Source organism: Pteropus vampyrus, unplaced genomic scaffold (genome assembly GCF_000151845.1).
Source record: "Pteropus vampyrus isolate Shadow unplaced genomic scaffold, Pvam_2.0 Scaffold11, whole genome shotgun sequence".
Taxonomy (NCBI): domain Eukaryota; kingdom Metazoa; phylum Chordata; class Mammalia; order Chiroptera; family Pteropodidae; genus Pteropus; species Pteropus vampyrus.
The window spans coordinates 4,254,168-4,275,806 of record NW_011888792.1 but is presented as its reverse complement, the minus strand read 5'-3'; the positions used below and the strand labels follow the sequence as shown (position 1 = coordinate 4,275,806).

Below are 21,639 nucleotides of genomic sequence, written 5' to 3'. Positions count from 1 at the left end.
AAGAAACCTGGAAACTATTATATGTTTTAAGTGTTCCTATTTAACAACAAAAACCAAACTTTCTGTCTGCTAAGTAAATTTTGTGAATTGGGACCTTGGGCTACACTTATTATGTTATCTTTATGTACTAACCTGTACTCTGTTTATTTAATCTTGCTCATGCTTTAAGTGAATGTCTTTATATACACAGGAATCATTAAATTAGGAGAGTAAAACATAATTAATGAGAATATGCAATATTACATTTTTTGAGTATATATTTGGCAAAGAATTAAGATACATGTAGTCATTATGCAAAAGTATACAATCTAATAATTTGTTATTTATAATTGTAATACTATTACATATATGATACTTTTGAAGCTTAAATTGTATTAAAGACAAAAAATATTGGAACCTAATTATAAATTTAAAGCACTTGAACCTTGAAAGTTATAGGAAAGTTACAGAAAGTATCCTAATTAATTATCAAGTAAAAAGCAAAAAGATATTTATATTTATAAACCTAAACTTAAATGGCGTTTAGGCAAAAGATATAATGGTTATCACTCATTATTGCCTTACCCTTGCTTATTTACAATGTATCAGACACCTACTGTGTGACAACTATGACTCTTACCACAGAGTATTTATTGTCTAGTGGGGAAAAAGCGACATGTAACCATTCATTTCAACACTCTATCACTAGTACTTCAAAAGAGTATGTACAAGGCATATAATATCAGTCCACAGTATAATTATTAAGGCCAAAAGAAAAAAAAAAGAGAGAAAGAGAAGGAAGGAGGGAGAAAGAAGCCTGTACTTTAGGCAGGTTCAATTTCTTTCTTATCCTCACAGTATAAGCAATAGTGTATGCATACAATATATTATTACCAAATAATATTGGGGAAATACTCATGTTTGACAATTGATTTTAAACATAGCTGAACTAGAGTACTATCACAGCATAGCAGAACCTATTTATATTTATAATACCTAATATACCCTGACCCATTTGCTGAAAATACTCTGAAATATTTTCTCTTAGAAAGGCTTTGGAGTCCTGTATTATTTATAGGAATGTACTTAGTGAATTCATGCTGATTCTGTTTGCATCTGTCAAGACTAACATATTAATGTACAGATCTTCAACAAGGAAGTGTAGCTTAATGGAAAAGACATAGATTTGTAGTCAGGCAGAGTGTGTTAAAATCTTGGATTTTCCAGAAAGACATGTTACTCAACCTCTCTGAGCAAGGCTGTTTTCTTGCCTCTAAAACAAAGATGTACTGGGGAAAAAAATTCTTACAGAGCATACAAGGCATTCTAGAAAGGTTAAATCCTTGTCCCATTTGCTTTCCTTCATCCTCACCCTTTAAATGAATATAAATGAATTCCTAGGAGTAGGAAAAACACAGTTACAATCTCTGCAATAGGCAATCTTTTTCTGAGACCCAGGTGTCAGCTGAGGTCATGATGCCCTTTGAGTGTAAATAAAATGAGCTCCAACTTTAACTCCTATCTTTTGGGAATCCCAGAGGCTGCACAATGATTGCTAGACAAGCTTCACCTATGCCCTCAAGAAATATCTAGAGTGTCTAGGACTTTAGATATCTCTGTCAGCTCTGTCTTGAGGTTCCTGTATCCACTGGATTCTTGAGTCTCTTGGGCGTCCTGTGCTGCAACACTTCTTCACTTCTGCCGGGATGAGCCAGATGAATAGCACAGTTCTTTCCTCTTGATTTCCCCAAACACCACACACAGGTCTGTGTGTCTAGCAGACTTGAGTATAGATCTGGATATTTCAGCAATGACAGTTCACACAACAGCTGTGCAAGTAATGTAAACTTGAATTTTAGACATCACAATTTCTTACTAGCTACTTTTCTTCACATATTACAGCCTCGCAGCACACTGATTGACCCGCCTCTCTTCCTAAAGTCTATTTCCAGCTCTGTTTCTGGGGTCTCCTCTTCTGGATTTTCCCCATCTACTTCTAAGTTCTTCTCTTCATTATACAGACCCACTAACTTATTCTCAGCATCTATCAAGTTCTACTTTTCCAAAGATTCAGTAGACTTCAGGAAGCAGTCATCTATTCCAGGCTCATATTCCCTTTGCTCTTCCAAGTGACTTCCATTGGTCATCTTTCTTAGAGTCACAGCTTTAACTGCTTCCAAGAATTGGCAGAGGCCTTATTAATTCAGTTTTGTTTTGTTTTGTTTTTTTCAAATCCCTCCTTAACCCAACTTTGTAAGTGGAAGGGAGCATAGAAAAGATTTATTGTCTTTCTCATATAAATTACATCATTCTCTTGAGGGATCAGGAATAGCTTAATCATTTTCAGTTTTAATAACTTTTTTTCTCCAAGATACAATTTCTTAAACCCAATTTTTCTCATATTAGGTGCTTTTTTTGTTGGGGGGGGTGGAGGGGGAGGAGTTGATCACTGAATCCTTATTAGGCTGTTTCCTCATCTGAAAAATTGAAAGATTAGACTGGGGGATCTCTAAGGTTTCTTATTTGTTTGAAATGCTGTAATTCTTTGACCATAATTATTTAGGTTAATTTTTTTCTTTAGCTATTATATGTATGGTTATCAGTTTCTAGTTAATGAAAAAAATTTGTCAATTTTTTCTTATTTTGAAGTGAACTGATGAATCAAAACTCTATCACCTTTATTTCATTCTCCCTTCATCAATTAGCTGATTCTCTAAGGAGTTTTAGTTTTAGAATCACAGATTCTTAGTGTGAGAACTAAGTGCATTACTCATAGATATTTATTTGAGAAACATTATCTGACCTTCAGTTTTTTAAAAAAAGAACAGTTTTGTAAAAGAGAACAGTAATGACAAGTACTTCGAGTTGCTGTGAGGAATAAATGAGATTATTCATGGGAAGAGAATTTGTCAATTGTAAGTCACCAACAAATGTTAATTTATTTGAGAGGAAGGAAGAAGTACAAACTGGGAAAAAAGAGAAGAAATATGTTCTGTAACACAGTTTACATCTCATGGTGATAGAAGAAAGTGATTCAAATTGCCACAAAACTGATCATTGGTATTGCACAGTCTTTCTGTCTCAAACAAAAATTGGCAATGTACCACCTCAAGGGCAGAGGTGAGTTAGTTTAACTGACATATTCTACACAGTACAAAACTGCCTGCTTAAGTAAATTTATTGTTTTTAATTGGCATGAAGCTATCTGGAGAAAATCACTGAAAAAAATTAATTCTTTTCACTTTTTGAAAGTCAGCCCTATCAAAAAGTGAAGATCCAGACACTATCAAGTTCTCACACTGTTTCCTATTTCATGTTCATCTTTGTTTGATTCTATATTCTTTATTTGAATTTCACAAAACTTTAAACTGGGAAAAAAAAAAAAAAACTATGTCAAAATAGCTGCTGGAGGAAGGACTAGAATTATAAAGTCTTGCCTCAATGTAAGACAATGTTGCCTAACCCCTAAGAGGTTCCTGTTGTTGGCATCCTAATTCACTGCTCAAGGTGAGGATGCAAATTTCCTTTTCTCTCCAGAAGTCTTTAAATGGTTTCAAATCACACTCAAGTAGCCATTTACTATTGCACTTTTCCAACAGCCTGCCTGATAGTACTCCCACCCAGTTACCTCAAGTTATCACTATTCTTGTGCTCAATCCTTTCACCTTCCCTCTAGTCTCTGCTGAAACCATTTTCTCTTTTTCTTGATTAATCTTCCCCCAGAAATGAATTTACCCTTTCAAACTTAGTCAGACACTTAGTTTAATTACTCTTTCTTTTTCTGACATGTACATTTCAACTTTCTCTTCAGTGATATCTCTTTCACTTGCAAATGTATTATATTCTCTCCAATTAAAAAAAAAAAAGACAAAATTAGAGAATACTATATTTTTCCTTGGGTTTTTTTCATTTTCCAGAGAGAGCTTTTTTCTTTCTTCAACTTGTCTCTTCCCTTCTTCACAATCTCCATTTTGGATTCCACCATGAGTCAATTACCATCCTCCAGGAAGCCAAATACAGGAAAGAATTAAAAGTGCAAAAGATTTATTGGTGGAAAGGAATCTCAGTGATGGACAAAGGGGAGAGAGAACGAGAGTAGGTAGGATGAGCCTACAGACTGTGACACAAGCCTGTCACCTCTGAAGGGAGAAAAGGAAGGAAGGAAGATTGCATAGAAAAAGCTTCAAATTGCCATGTCATTTGTTAAAATCTCAGCCATACTAAAGGGGCACCCAGATTAGAGAATGTGCATTAGAGGAGTCCCAGGCCAAGAGGAACTGGACCAGCTCTACACTCCCAGCGTGCTGGCAGCTGGTACTCTCTAAAGGGAGATCAAGTACCACACTTCTCTTGGCTGTCACAGGTACCAGTCACTCCGGTGAAGTTATTTTTTCAAAGCTTAAAAATGATTATCAGCCCCTCTTCTCTATATTTGCAATGTTTGATGAGCTACTTCTTACAGATTGGCAAAAATTATGATTCTCCAGAAATATGTTCCACCACAAACAATAAATAGACTGTAAAAGTATTACAATCAGCTGTCCTCTTCACTTGGCCTATGTGGTTGCAGTCATTTGCAAGTTTATGCTACTTCCACCAGCAGGGTACAAAGCTCTTCTGTGTTCATAACTCCAGAAATTGCTGTTCAGTATTAGTTTATAAATATGCAGAAGATATTTTACAATTTTGAGATCTTAATAACAACGCTTAGCACTATTATTTTTTTGAGTGCTCAGTGTGTGACAGACATATACTGAGTATTTTATATGTATGAACACTTTTTATCTGTATCATTACCCTTCTGAGGTGGATTCCATGAGTATTGACATTTAACAGAAGGTGAGGCTGAGGCACAGAGAAGTTAAATAAATCCTCAATGACCACATGGCTAGGAAGTGGTGAAACCAGGATTCAAACCCAGGTCATTGATCTCCAGAGCTCATACGACTAGTACTTTTCCCGTACCACTCATACTCAGAACACCTTTCTCTATAAAACAGTTAATTGCAAAATGTTAACCCAATGTCTACTGTAAAGCATGTGCATTATGCAGCAATATTTTTTTCTGTCTTTCAGGTCCCTGCATCCCTAATCCATGCCATAATGGAGGAACCTGTGAAATAAGTGAAGCGTATCGAGGGGACACATTCATAGGCTATGTCTGTAAATGTTCTCGAGGATTTAATGGGATTCACTGTCAGCACAGTAAGTTATCCGTGCTCATTTTGCTTTTATTATTATTGATTGTACAGTATGCGAGCCATTATCATTCTTGTTTGCAGTAGACTAATAGAATCTTTGAGTGGCAAAGAGCCCTGACAATTGGCTAATGCTGCTTCTCTCCCATTGAATGTGCCACCTCCCCAGCTGAGGACTTCAGGACTCTTTTCAATCTCCCCCTCCCCTGTGTCATGGGGGCTACCAGTCTTCTCTTGCCCTTGCAATATCATTCAGGCAAATTTGCAAAATGTCGCTTTTTATAATAAACTGATACCTGTCTCATATTTGCCCTGAAGCTATATTCTTTGAGCTTCCCAGACAGAATTCTGTTGATTAGGTTCAGAGATGATACTCAGAAAAGAAAAAAAAACTTCACACCCCACTCTACCTATAAGCCAGTTTCTTCCCCCCTTAACATGTTGGCATTTTTAACATGAAAGTCTTTGAAAGTTCAATAAGTGTGTTATTTGCACTTCTCTCTTTTATCCCATTCTTATTTATCCTGGAAAGTTAAACAAAATATGTCCACTTGTGATGATTTCTTTGTAGAAGTATGGTTCAACAGAAATGCCAAATGAGTGGGCCCCTGACTGCTGTAGGAGTTCAGCAAGCAGGGAGGCCACAGTGGACTGTAAGCTGTCAGGGAAGGCTCTCTCAGAGGCTGCCACTTGTAAGCTGAGTCTTGTCGGAGGGATAAGACATTGATCTGAGAGAGGAGAACAGGGCAATGGCACATGATGGGAAGAGTGGAAATAGGAGCTCTGAAGATTGGAGTGGTGGTTAAGATCATGATGTTAGAAACAGGTAAGGCAAAGCTGGATGTCAGCTAGAGCCACATTTCCGATCACTAGCAAAAAATACAGTGGGCCTCCTGGCTCTGAGACTTTGGAGGCATTTCTTACTTTTCTGAAGAGTGCCATCACCAGGAGTTTGTGGAATTTCTATAGAAGCCTGTTAGAGTACAAAGGGCATTTGTGCTCCTTTTACAATGAGCATTTAACTGCTTGTAATTGTCTTTAAGAGCTCAGATCACAAACAAGGAATTTAGAGGCTCCTGATTTTTCTTAGGCCGGGTCCAGAGTTGCCAAGGCTCTCTCCCTTACTATAACATCACTGCTCAGTCTTCACACGCATGAACACAACACCATCCCAGAAAGACAGAGACAGGAGCCCAGAATCCTGGTGCCTTTTATTTAATTGACATTCACTTAATACCATCAAGAGAATATTACTAACTTTATTTATTTACAGAATTTTATAATACAATGCCAGAGCAGTGCCCAGAAAGGGACAGTCTGACCATCCCACTTGAGCCATTAAATGAAGTGAGAACAGAATTTTCATAATGGTGTGTTGTCCAGTGTTCAGAAGCAGGAATTGCATGCAAGGTCATATCATTCTAACTTTCTTTTCCTATGATGCAAAGCTCCATGAAGGAGAGTATGAGAGTATACAAAAGCAGATTCTTACTGTTAAGAATCTTTAGAAGGACAGTATTTGAAAGGCATGTGTAGACCATAATATAATATCACTTAAATATTTCACAATTATCAACCCTCTCACCCTAACCTACTGCTGATGTCAGTATGAAGTTAAGATTGGTCCTTAAACCAGAGATGGAAAACTCCAAACCTAAGTTTTAAGTAATAATATCCATACAACAATAGAAAATTATTTTAACATCTCTGGGCCTTGTTTTCTCCATATTGTGAAGAAATGTTTAGTTTCAATTATCTTTAATAGCCTGGAAGTTCCATTGAAGACATCAAGTCATCATGTGTTTGTCCCAAGATAGGCAAGGTTGCCTTAGATAGATGGGACTGGAGAAGTATCCACCTGTTTCTGACTCTAGCTTATTGATTGGTTATGAATCCTTTTGAGAAAACCATCAGGTTTGAAGAAATAGAACAAATAATTCTTGTCTCCATTCTCCATGGTAGAACGGCCAAGTCTTTTCTTTCAGACCTTATGCCATACTCACATGAGCTCATTAATCCACATAATTATTTTGAATTTCAAGCCTTATTTTGAAGCACAAAAATATCCTCCCCCTTACAACACTTCATCCTGGTCCCTCACAAGACCTTAAACCCATGTTAGGAATTGCAATGGGAAGCCAGAGGCTGAGTGATTGAATTCAGAATGGGGATTTTGTGGTCTAAACCAACTGGTCTCCATTCTCTAAAGTGCCTCACTATTAGAAGGAACAGAAGATGTAGAAAAAATGATTTTTCCTAGATTTGGAATCAGAGACATGGATATGAGACCTGACCTTTACAGTTATTGGATAAGTGACCTTGAGCCAGTCACTTGACCTTTCTGTGATTGAAGACATATACATAGAGAAATTGAACTAGAAATAGGTTACTTTGTTTCACACAAGCTAGGAGAGTATTATGACTAAATGGGTAGCTTGCTTACTGTACAAAAGTTATCAAGTCTTCCCCCTTTATAGATGAAATTGAAAAAAATTATATATTAGGAAAGAAGATTTAGAAGTTCTGGGAGTCCTAAGAGCTTTTCCAGGTAGGAGAAAACAAAAGCGGCTCTTTTAACCCCTTGCAAGAACTGCTAGGTATTCAGGTTTATTTTTCACATTGGTGATAGTTTAATGCCCCAGGTATGCTCTAGAACCTTGCTACTCGAAGTGTGGTTATGCATCAGCATTACCTGGAAGCTTATTAGAAATGCAGATTATCAGGTGCCAACTCAAACCACCTAAATCTGAATCTGTATTTCAAAATGATATTGATACCCAGTCAACTTTGATGCATATTGAAGTTTGAGAAATATCGTTCAAGGTTTTCAGTAGCTAAACATAATCATCTCATAGATTAAGATAGCAAATTCTGCCTTCAGTTACATAATAATACATTATAGGCAAAATATTTATTATGGTTTTTACAAATCAAAACTGTATTGAAAATCAATGAAAATGAAAATAAAAGGTATATTCATGTATTATGAATATTTTATTTGGGAATAGAATTGAAAAACTTCTTCAGTCATCCATATATGGGGGCATATAAATTTAGTTCTGTATGACAATATGAATTAAGTATCTTTTGGAATATAGCTAAATAGTTCAAGAATTTTAAGTTTCATGATAGGGAAGTGACAGATACATAGTTAATAGGTATAGTTTAACAATTATTTTGTCAATACGTTACAAATTAGGAAAAAAAAATGTTTCCAGTGACAACATTAATATTACCTACATGTCTTTTTTTAAAAAAAAGTTAGTAAATTTTAGTTTTTAAAACAGTTTTAGATTTACACAAAATTGAGCAGAGAGTTCCTACGTATCTCTCTTCATAATAGTTTGACCTATTATTAAAACCTTGCATTAATATAGCATATTTGTTATAATTGATAAACCAATCTTAATACATTATTATTAAAGTCCATAGTTTATATTAGGGTTTCACAATTTATATTGTATAGTTCTGTGGGTTTTGAAAAATACTTAATATCACATATACACCATAGCCTCATACAGAATAGTTTCACTGACTTAAAATCTTCTATGCTTTGCCTATATCATTCCCTCCATGCTTCCCCTAACCCCTGGCAACCAGTGATTTTTTTTTTTACTATCTCTATAGTTTTGCCTTCTCCAGAATGTCATATAGTTGGAATCCTACAGTATGTAGCTGGAATCATGTAGACTTTTCAGACTAACTTATTTCACTTAGCAATATGCATTTAAGATTCCTCTATATTTTTTTGTGACTCAATATCTCTTTTTCTTTTTGCACTGCTGAATAATATTTCATTTTATGGATGTGTCACAGTTTGTTTACTCATTCACCTACTGAAGAAAACTTTAGTCGCTTCCACTTTGGGCAATTATGAATAAAGCTGCCATAAACATTCACGTGCAGGTTTTTGTGTGGACCTAAGTTTTCAACTCATTTGAGTAAATACCTAGGAGGGTGACTTTTGGGTTGTTTGGTAAAAGTACATTTACTTTTGAAAGAAAATGCCAAACTGCTTTCCACAGTAGCTCTTTCATTTTGTGTACTCACTGGCAATGAATGAGAGTTTCTGTTCTGTATTCTCACTAGCATTTATTGTCAGTGATTCAGATTTTAACCATTACGAAAACTTTTCTTGGTAATGAAAATAGCATGAAATCGTATCTTTATGAGACTAGTAATGATTACTATTCATTTTTATATAGAATTATCAAATTATATGTGTTCTTAAAATGCCATATAATGTGAAACATACATCTATACACAGATATATGTGTGTGTATGTGTATGTGGGTGGGTATAATTATAAGATGTAAATTATAGGATGAATTGAACACTAAAATTGTCTAAAGTTTAGACTTTTGAAAGGCATTTTTAAGCAACCAGTTTTCTTCTGGGAGCTGTATTTGGGGCTGACTAGAAGTAATCATATTTTATTTGTTGCCTAGTAACAATCCAATGCCTTAGGGGAAGGACTGTTTCTTCATTTCCAGAACTCTTTGCTCATCTTACCAAGGAAGGGCATTCTGTATATTCTTCCTTACCTATGCACAGCTCTGCAGCCTTTGATTCTTTTTTTTTTTTTTTTTTTTTTTTTTATTATTCTTATGGTGACATTGGTTAACATCTTGGTTTCTATTCTTTGGGGAAGGAAAGCTGATATAGCAGCTCTGAAAGAAAAAGGGCTGCTTTAAGAAGTGACCCATTTTATCAAATTAGTGCTAGATAATATGTGCTCTAGTCCCTTTTCCCACTGAAAAAGCTGGTCAGAAAAACACGGAATCAAAAACTTTCCTCTTTGTATGTTATGCTAACTATTATAAACCAGTTTGGTCTTAATTTTATACTATTGATTAATAGATTCATCCATTCAGCAAATATTAATTGGGGCCATGAGTCATTTTACTTCTGTAACTTACATACTTCACTTTTCTTAGAGTTAGCCGATGATATGTGCTGTTTTGACAATCACTGCTAATTAGATTAATTACATACTTGGCAATTACATGTTTTCTCTGGTAGGTGGTGCTTGTTAAACATACAGAATCTTGTCCTACCTCAGCCCTATTGAACTGGTACGCTGGATAGAGTTAAAAGCATCTATATGATCCTTAGGTACACAAAGCTTGAGGACTACTTGCTTAAAGAATATTTTATTTCCAAATTATACTGGAGGCAGCATGCTAGTAAAGGAATAATTCTGGATTAGATGTGGGTTTTTGATACAACTATATTTTGATGCAACTGTATTTTGATCAATTGATGAAGAGTCAGTTAGCACTTAATGGTTCTGTGCTTCAGTTTTCTCATCCAATAATTCAATTCAATTCAATTCAATTCAACAAACACCGAGAACTTTATACTGTATTATATTCTGGAAATAACATTTCTATAAAAATTAGAATTAATAATTTCTTGTCCTGCATCTCTAAATAGGATCAAATGAGAGGTTTTGGAACATACTTTATATATTTTAAAGGGTTAGCTATTTGTGCCTAATAGAATAGTAGTTTCAAATATAATGGGGACTCCTATCAGTCCTTAAATTTTTCCTTCCTTTAAAAACATTTAATTATAATTTTTTGGAAAAAAATGAGTTGTGAGGCAGAGGGAAGTAAATTCGGAGCTTTAAGATTTTCTACTAGAATTCTCTTTTAACATCCTTAATTCTGATAGGTAATTATTATTTTTTTAAAAATTAATCTTCCTAATTTTAGCTCGATGGCCTCTTTATTTTTGCTTTTCCACTAGAGAATGAATTTTCCCTAATAGAGTATTCACTTCAAAACTGTGTGGAAATTTTACCTAGAGTTATTACTGATATCTGCAAACTAAACATCTTTGTATGTTATGCTAACTATTATAAACCAGTTTGGTCTTAATTTTATACTATTGATTAATAGATTCATACATTAATTTTATACTATTGATTAATAGATTCATACATTCATACCGCACATGCCAAATACCCAGACCTCTAAGAAGACTTCCAAAATAGACTTGTCTCCAACCCCAAAAAGGTTTTCTGACTATGGATTGAGATTTCAAATTTTTCTGTTCACTAATGACTTTGCAGGTCAATGTTAGCCACTTTAACTCTATAAAGCCAAAGGTTCTTAAACTTGGTGTATGTATGAATTATCTGGTAGTGCAGACAAATATTCAGATTTCTCTTGCTCATCAATAGAGATTCTGATTTAATAGATTTGATTTTGGATCCAAATCTGACTATTAAAAAGTACCCCAGTGAAACTGACACTACTGATTCTAGAACACTGTTTCTCAGCCTTGGCTGCACATTAGAATCACCTCGGGACCTATGAAAAATACTGATGCCTGGCTCCCACCTTAGAGACTCTGATTTAATTGGTCTGGTTATGGTCTAGGCATTAGGAGTTTTAAAACCTCCCCAGATGATTCTAATGTGCAACCAAGGCTAAGAATCAGTGTTCTAGAACCCTACTGTAAGGCAGTACTATGCCTTAAAGAAACTAAGCAGAAGTACTCAGAGAGAAACCAAGCTCAGGATATGCAAAGATAATTTCACACTAAATGTATAATTATGCAACCTTACTGAATTTTGTCATTCAACCTTTACTTGACATAATGGAAATCACCTTACAGCAAGAACCTTTGGCTAAAGGTTGATTGAAAGAATCAGGCCAGGTATTAGGTTACTGTTCTTAAAATGTATTATCCCTTAATCTATCTTCAGTAGCCAGAGTTCCAGGGAATTTTATTAGTTAGTTAGTTAGTTAGTTAGTTAGTTTGTTTGTTTGTTTGTTTTCATCCTTTGCAGGAGCCTCACAAAGAGCACTGCCCTGGCCGACATATGTCCTGGATATTTACACAGAGAGACTATTCAAATACAATCAGTTTTTCATATATTTAATAAAATGCTCAGATATTCACAAACTCAAAACGTATGAAAATTGCTACTTTAAATGACAGTTAGACTTTCTCTTTTTTCCTGTTGCTTATTAAAAGAAATTCAATTATCAAGAAAACATAAACTTTGAACAGAAATATCTTAAACAAATTTTGCCAGAAGGTTATACTCATGAAGGTTTTGTGTTTATATTAATAGGCCTGACCTTCTAAAACTGATTTACTCGTAATTTTATAAAGGATAGCTCCAGGAATAGAGTACCACAAATATAATTTAAACAGTAAGGTTGTTGCATGCAATCCAAATTCCTCAAGACTCCTAGCTTGTGAGGTTAACACTGATTACCAAATTCTTATTGCTGTTAGCTACCATTTTTTATACAGCTCAGGTAGGACCTCATTCTCCCCTGATGTCCTCCCCAGTCCTGTCAGAAATTATTTATTTATTTACACATTAGACACACATTTTTTGAGAACTTACTTATCAGTTCACTGGGTTGCCACATGTGCTTAGGAACCAGTATGAGCTCCCCGGCTCTGGCGTTGGTTCCACCTTGAAACTATGACTGAGCGTCAGGCTACTCTGTCCTCTGCAACTGAGACTGCACGTGGTCTGAGGGAAAATCATTGAAGGTTAAGCCATTTTAATGACATTGGGTTCTACTATATTCCTTGGGGTTGGAATATCATGTGGCTTTTCTCAGAGGTGCATATCCATTTATAAACACTTCTTACTCTAACTGCTCTTTCATTCAGGGCTCAAACTGACACCTAAGGCAGGTTAGGGGACATACACCATGGCTATTTCTCCTTTATCCTTATCTCTGCCGTCTTTCCCAGGGGTTCTTTTCGCAGACTTATTTTGCTCCCGTCAATTACCAAAACAATAAAGTCTGTGCTCATGGGAATGTATCTCCATGAGGGTCTGAAACGTACTTATCCAACAGATGTATGCTAATTCCCGACTCTGTGCCAAGCACTGTCTTGGACATTGGGATACAACAGTGAACCAAAATAACCAAGTCGCTCCTATCATAGAACTTTTTTTTCCATTCTAATGGGGAAAAGGCATAATAAAAACTATGACACACACATTCACCACACAGTACAGCAACTGCACTTTTGGGCGTTTATCCCTGAGAAATGAAAACTCAAGTTCACACGAAAAATCTGTATGTGGATGTTCACAAAGCTTTATTGGTAATAGCCAAAGGCTAGAACTGACCCAGATGTCCTTCAACAGGTGAATAGTTAAACAAATAGTGGCACGTATGTACTGTGGAATACTCACTACTCGGCAATGAAAAGGAAGGAACTGTTGTTATATACGACTGATAGAAATCTTCAGCAAATTAAGCTGAATGGAAAAAGCCAATCCCAAGAGGATACATACTAGATGATTCCAAATACATAAAATTTTTGAAATAAAATTTTAGAAATGAGGGACAGATTAATAGTTTCTAAGTATTAGAGAGTGAGGAAATGGGGACGAATGTGGTTATAAAAGAACAACATGTTGTCCTTGTGGTGTTGGAACTATTAGTTACTGAGATGATAGATACACAAACCTACATATGTGAAAAAAATTCTAGAGAATTACTTACATTCACACAAATGAGTACAAGTAAAACTGGAGAAACCTGAATAAGATTGAAGTGTTATAGGAATAGCAATATTTTAGTTGTGTTTTTATATCACAGTTTTGCAAAATGGCAACCATTGAGGGGAACTGGGTAAAGTGTACGTGGGATCTCTTTGTGTTATTTTTTTACATATGCATTAAATCTACAATTATCTCAATAGAAAATTAAATTTAAAAAGATAACGTAGTAATGTATACTATGAAGTACTGATTTGTGTTACAAGTATCGGGACTACGGAGCAGGATTATTCAAGTGCTATTTTAGAGCACAGCCAAAGAAGTTTTCTTCTACCAAGTGATGCTTTAGCAATGGCATGAGTGAAGTCAGGAGGCCAGCCAAGTAAACCAGATGGAGCAGCAAGCTTAGAGTCCTGAGGGGTGTACGCTTGGAGCATGGCGAATGATGAGGACAGGGGGCTGAAAGAAGATCTAAGCAGTAGTCAAGGAGTAGATCATGTGGGGCCTTATAAGCCTTAGAGACAACTTTTTATTTTATTGTAATTGTGTAAGGGTATCTTTGGAGGATAGAAAGTACATGAACTAACTTCTGTTTGGAGAATGACTCTGGGTGCTGCTAAAGAATAGGTCCTGTTAGGGACAAAAGTGGAATACTTGAGACCAGCTAAGAGGCATTGATGGCTTAGACTGAGGTAGACACAAGGACTTGGGAGGAGCTGAACAATGTTTAGATTTGGAAAATACTTTAAAGTGGATTATACTGGGGTCATAAATATTTGGTTTTTGCTAATAAATTTCAGTAGTGTTATAATTTTCATTTTACTTCTTATTATAGTCTTGAGCAGTATAATATATTGTTATAATTTCCAGTATGCCTTCTTTTTGTCTTGTTTTTAGCTTTTAATTGCCTCATTAGGATAGAATCTAGAATTTTAAAGATAAAAAGTATGTAATGCACACATGTACATATATGCATATGATCGATACCTTAAATATATATGCTGTTATTTAAGATGCAGAATTTTCAAATTTTGATATCTTTAAAGGACCCATAATATTGGTTGCATTTAGATATATTGTGTCTATTTCACATTAGTGAGTTTTAATAGTAAAATACAGTATATTTTAAAGAAAGTATTATAATAGAAGTGATATATAAATCAAAACTAATATAATTACATACTAAAATACAATAATGATTTTGAAAAAGAGAATATCATTTACATTTTATGGGATATCTGGAAATCACGATTGCTTTGAGTGGAGATCTTCTGACATCAGCCTTTAGAATATAACTTGATTGATTTTGCTCTTACTATTTTAATTGATTTCACGATCATGCCATAGCCTATAAACTTATAGAAATTTAAAACAATGTCCTTTAGAAATAAATGATTCTTGGATATTAAGGAGGTTTTAATAATTTTATAAGATATATCTTAAACTAGAACATTTCTAAGTGAGAATTGTTCCCCCCAACCATATGAAAAAGACTTTTTTAGTGGTAAGTAAAAGAATTGCTTCTGACTATTTCTAAATAAAATGAGTACAATTTCTTTGAAAAATGAAATCATGAAGTGCATTGTGAACTGAAATGTAGAAGAGACTCAAACTTCAATTCCTTCTCTGCTATTAACAAGTCATATCAACTTGAACGAATGATTATGCTAAGTCTTGGTTTTCTCATGTGTAAAATAGAAATAACTGGGCCCTTTGCCTACTTTTAGATCCAGGTTGATGATGCCCAGGCAAGTTAATATATGTGGTGTTAAATGCAATTAAAAATATCATTATTATTTTTATGATTGGTTTTCAAAATACTTTTTTTCTTTAATCGTAGTAGAAGAAATTGATACTCATTTTATCTGAGCTAATTTTGCAGCAGAGAGGATGAGAACACAATATGTCTTAAAAACAAAGTTTTATAATTAAAAGTGTATACCTTCTCAATAGCTAGGGTGAGAGGGAGGGAGATAAGAAGGAAGTGGAGGAGAGAATGATTGATGCTGTTATTTTAGCTGTCTGCTTTTCAATAAAACTCCTTAGAAGATTTATCAATATTCAGTGTCTCTTGTATGCTCTTTGATTACTTAAAGACTATATCTGGATTTTGATCACTTCTTACACCCTCGCTTCTTCCCTAAGGCACCACTATCCACTATGACATACTCTTAATGATTGTGCTGACTCTGTACTTGTCCCTAGTCTATTTTCAGAACAGCAGCCAGACTGATCCTCTTAAATCACAACTCATATTAGGTCATGTTGCTGTACAAAGCCCTTTATGGTTTTCTAGTTCACTTGGAGCAGAATCCAAAGTCCTATTGCGACAAAAAGAGCCTGACGCATTCTGTTCCCAGCCATCTCTGACCTTATCCCCAGCCATGCTCCATAGTGCTGATTCTGCTTGTCACACAGTTCTCTTTACTCTCCTCAAACATGCCAAGCCAGCTTCTAGTCTGGGAACCTTGCCTTTGTGTTCACTTGCCTGGCCTCTCTTTCTTAGATAATCACAAGGCTCTCTCACTCCCTTTCTTTTTTGTTAGATCTTTGCACAAGTGATAATACTCCAGAGTGCCCTTCTCCAACTACCTGCAATAAAATGTTCTGTAAAACCTTCCTCCACAATCTCTTTACTCTCCATCCCTCTTACTTTCCTTTAAATTTTTTAACACTCCTTACCACCTGGTATATTATGTGTTTATTTTTTGTTGATTTTTTCTCCTCTAGAAAGTAATCTTTCTAAGAGTGAGGACTTGATTTGTTTAGTTTTTGCTTTATTCTCTGTGCCTAAAAAGCTCATAGTAGGTCCTCAATAAATATTTGTTAAATAAATAGGTGGATAACTGAATTATTAGTATGTTAATCAATCGACCTATTAATTTAACATCTACTAATACCCTATCTTCCATGATACTGGGCTCTGTGGAAGACACAAACAAACAGACAAACAAAAATACCTTTAGGAAACAATATATGCTTTCAATAGCTTATGAAATTAATGTAGAGAAACATATTGATTCATCTAAACTTATTTGTGGCCAAATAAGTCTGAGAACATTGCACATTTTGTCCTCCTTTTGGATACTGTCAATGTTTATTAGCTCTCGAAGGCTCTGGGGAGCCCTGCAGTTTATAAAGATTGATAAATAATTGCTAGGTAATTTTAAAAATTTGTTTAGTACTATTTAACTAAATTACCTGGAAGAGATGGGAGTGGGAGTGACATCAAAAGCTCAGATGGCAAGTGCAATTTTGAGGCAGAGGAGAGAGGACAGATAAAAACAAAGTGAGGTAGAGAAACTGGGAGGTGAGGGAGTTGTTGTCAAATTAATGATAAGTATGTAAGAAGCAACGGTGGGATGAGGTTGAAGATTAATCAGGGATTCTTTGCATCTTCACATATACACATTTTAATGCAAATACACATAAGGAGGACCATCCACCAAGCATACCTATTTAGAAGCATTGATTCAGCATTTACGGTTCTCTCCAGAAATTGTGATTGTATTAGTGTTGCCCTGCCTGTGGTGACTTCTTTGTCTGAGAGATGGAGTAATGAGCAATGCTTTCCATCAAGATGTATCTAGAGAGCTGTTTGCTGCTTTTTCTTCTAGACTCTGTGCCATTATTTGTGGTTTATAATCAGCCGTTTTTCTTGAAGTTGCTTTTCTTTGTATACCTTCTTACCAAGCATGATTTATTGTCTGCTGCCTTTTCCCAGTTGTGTATGCCTTGATGCTACATCTCTTCAGAGTGAACTTTGTGAGCTATGTTCACACAGCCTGGGCAGTAGATCCTTCAAAAGCAATGATGTAAGGCAGGAACCAGCAGCACTTAGAGAAGAATGCAGCCCAAGAGTTACACTTGTGGGAGAGCTGGGTCCTGAGAACCGATAGTTACATGTAAAAAGTAAGCACAGTAGAAGGCGGTTCTGTCACTGATCAGATGGCTTTGAATATGTGCCCTTCCCAAAACTGTGCCAGTCATGCAGTTCTCTCCTTATAGAACTCTCTTTATCATCTAGTAGAAGAAAGGTACATGAGAATAATTAAATACAAGGATCTTGCATTTCCTGACCGTATACACGTTAGATTATAAAGTCCTTGAGGGCAAGAGTCTAGCTGTATGTTTCCTTTGCTAGCCTTTGCACAGCAAGTGGTATAGTTAAGGGTACCTGTTCCATAAGCTGAGCCTCATTTCCTGCTAAAACCTGGCCCTGCTCTATCTTGTCTACTTTATTTTCATATCCCCCTTTATATACCAAACACTTTGCCCATTAGCCACTTGTCATCCCTCCTTCACCTCAATTGTCCATTGTGCTGCCTTTGCTGATGTGCTCTCCATCCCCTATTGCTCATCGATAATACCAGGCCCAGATCATCCAGGAGCACTTCCACAAGCTCCTCGCTTTCCTCGAGCAAGAAACCTCCCTACTTTCTACCTTGCATGCCACTTATTTCTTTTTTCTCCTTACCTTGCTTCATATTTATTTGTGTATTTCTCATCACCCCCAGGAGCTTAAAGACAACTACTACCTGAGTTATTCTCAATGCTTGCTCATAACCTAGAACTGTGCCTTGCACTTAGTAGATACTCAAATATATTTGATAAATAAATGAATAAGTGAATGACTAATAAGAATTCAGTAAATAATTAATTGCTTATGTTTGACTACTAAAATGGAAACCTAGAGAAAATCATGGGGAATTGCAGCAGATCATTGTAATTGTCTTGTCTCTTGCACTAGACCTGTTGGTGTTACTTGCCCTTATTTGGCAGAGTTTTGTGTTTGTTTTATATACCAATTTACTGTTTATATCTAGCAAGGTGCCTGCCACATAGTAGGTGTACAATAAATACTTGTTGAATGAATGACTATGACTGCAAGGATATCTATTGTCAGTGTAGTATTTATGCATTTAAAATAAATTCAAGGAAGCACATGTTTCTCTCTTCTGAGGTACAGAGATTCTTCGGTAAGAACTACAGAAACTGTTTTGCTTGTCTGGCATAGACAAACTTACTGTTCAAATCCAGTAAGTATTCTATCCTAGGTTCCTATTGCTTCCACTCTACGATACAGTTTCGTATATCTATTTTAAGTTTCAACCTTCTTAATATGTAGAGATTTTACTGCAAGCTGTTTCAACAGCATTGTGGAATAAGCAGGATAGATATTAAAAATAAGTAATTATTCCAAATTCTTCCCAGTCATCTCTGCATATGTAATGAGAAGAGCAAAGCATAGCACAGCATGTAGAGGAGTAAAGATAAATCCCTTATGGTCAGCTCCAGGGTACAAGTCAGCCTTTTTAGAGGCAGGGAAATTACTCCAGATTTCTACAGATCTGTGTATGAATGATTCATCATATTTGAATAGAGTAGCAATGGAATCCACATAGAAGTTATATGGTATTATTTTGGTGACAATACAGCTAGCATTTTCTAGAATCATTTTCTGTGTTTTCATTTAGGATGAAATTCATTTATATCTGCAAGTCTACACATGTGGATTTTTTTTTTTTTTTGCTAAAACTTGCCATGTGCATTTTTCTCTAAAAGATGGCAATGTCCATGTTAATATACCACTACCAACATTACCCTAAATTACATACTTGATGAATTGACTTAGGACGGCTGATTGTTATTTTTAGATACACTGGTTAATCTTTTAAGCCTGCTTAGCTAAATTCAGGGACTATCAATTACTTTTTTAATATATAAAGTCATATAAGGAATTTAGTATATTTTTATGTCAATCATCTTATATTTCAAAAACTAAACAAACTTGAAATCGTCTTGTTTCCTTGGAGTTACTTTAACTCTTACTGGGCTCTATTTTTAATTGATATTTTAAACTCATAGGAAAAATAGCTTATTTCAATTTTTCTTTGAGTGGAGCCCAGTAAGAGTGTAAATGACATTTTTATCTGAGAACATAGTCTTTTTCTTTCCCCTTCAGAGCAATTGAATTGAAGAAAAATATTTATTGCCAGCTATCTTTCTGCTGTAGTTTATGGCCTGCCATTCTCAAATGGTTCAGAGAATGTATTTAAAATAAACCTTTTGGTCATTTTCTGTTTTTCAGGGACTTTGGACATGATTTGGTTTTGTCATTCGAAAGTAGAGTCATTCTTTTAAGTTCAAAATATTTGCCCAACTTTTATTTTTAAAGCTTTTCAAGTAGAAAATTCAAGAGCTTTGGTAGATTTTAAAAGCAGACTTTTATCTTCTTTTCTCAAAATATTTTATTTAAATATGACTGGTATTAAGTACATTATGATAAAGGAAAAAAGACTATAAGAAATCAGAAAGAAATGAAACTTTTTTTTTTCCTTTTAGTATATGTAATGATTTCTTATATTCAATTACGTACAAACTGGTGATTTAACACCTGCCTAAGAAGGTTCAAAAACAAGAGTCTGTGATTGAAACTGTCACAGAGCAAGGACAAGGATTATTTGAGGAATGGACTGTATATCCAGAATATTGAAGATAAAACATGTCTACATTTCCTCAGGGTCAGATGTTACCCAAAGCCAAGCGGCTGTGTTATCTTAGGAGGGCTGGAGCCTAAGAGGAAAAGCCCAGAGAAGTTTCACGACCCACCAGAGTAGTGGGCCATAGGGAACCAGGAGACAGGGCAGAGTGACCCATCAGAGATGGCAGCTAGAGGCAAGGAATTCCCAGTGATGAGGTGTCTTCAAAAAAATGACAAAATTGCCCCAATAGAGAATGAGCCCACAACTGCACATCTGCTACCTCCAGGGGTCACCAATGCCACATTTTAACCTGAAAATCAAGGCGAATGTTCATTTCATCTACTCTGCTAATGAGAAATCAAAATATAGCTAGAGAGTGGAGGATATGCTGGAATAAGAGAGAAGCTATGACCCAAACTTCCTTCCAGCTCTTTCCCTGGACACTGCCACGAGGGTCCCCTGCCCTGTGTCTCTCACATTGGGCCTATGTTCTGGCCTTTCTGTGGTCTCAACTCTCTCCAAGGGGCAAGAAGTTGATGGACACAAAGGACTATGTCTACCTAGAGACAGATCTCCCACTTCTAGACCATGCTCAGGGTACTCAGAACTCCAGAACACTCTGTCCAAATGGCACCTAGCTTACTTCCAGGGCCTTTGTAGGCCTCTTCTCCATATCTGCCCTGCCATAGGTGGACTATGTCACTAATGTGCACATCTCTCAGCTCAGTGACAGGCCATGGGGTAGCTGTTTGCTGGGTGGGGGGAAGCAGAGCCTGGGTGTTCAGGCTGGGGTTTCCACTGAGAAGAGTGGGTTGAAAGTCCTTTCTCCCAGAATCCTCACTTTGATTTTGGGAACTCTGACTTATCTGGGAGTATCTCAATTCAAACTGGTCTTCCACACTGTTAGAAAAATAGGAATACACACACACACACACACACACACACACACATATTTAATTTAATAATTTATTAATTTTATTTATAACTTTTAAATGTTTTGTCCCTGCAGAGAGGGCTTGCTCCTACCCCACAGCAATTTTCCAGTCTTAGGTAAGCTTAAGGTGGGGAAGAGAATTTCAAATCGGATATGATTATGGATTTTTAGATGCTACAAGACTGGACATACTTTAGTATGTAAAATATAAGTGATTATTTATTAACTGAAAGTAAGCTAAGGATAGTTATATTACTTAAATGTAATCAGACAAACTATTGAAGATGCTTCAAGATCTGATTCAGTAATAGTAGAAATACGTACCCAAAATTAGGTAAAAAAAATTTTTTGTTTTATTTAAATCTTATATATTGGGAAACTCTTTGGTTAATGAAGAACTTAGTGTTCATTTTTTGGTTTGGATGAATTATTCTCTTACAGTAACCTTGTGATCTTAGCACTGTCCAAAATATATAAGCTTGAGTACAAGATTAATCATACCAAACCCAGTTTTTAAAAAGGTGATTGTCCTGCAGCTAGCCTAAGAAATATGTT

At 35.6% G+C, this 21,639-nt stretch overlaps 1 protein-coding gene across 2 annotated transcripts in view; it reads left to right on the top strand.

The window, feature by feature from the left end:
• Positions 1 to 21,639, top strand: part of EDIL3 (EGF like repeats and discoidin domains 3) — a 386,832-nt gene that overhangs the window by 181,838 nt on the left and 183,355 nt on the right. For both annotated transcript variants that reach the window (XM_011377761.2, XM_011377772.1), the window contains one exon: positions 5,056 to 5,184. In XM_011377761.2, the coding sequence (XP_011376063.1) occupies positions 5,056 to 5,184 (129 nt within the window). The remainder of the gene's footprint in view (positions 1 to 5,055; positions 5,185 to 21,639) is intronic.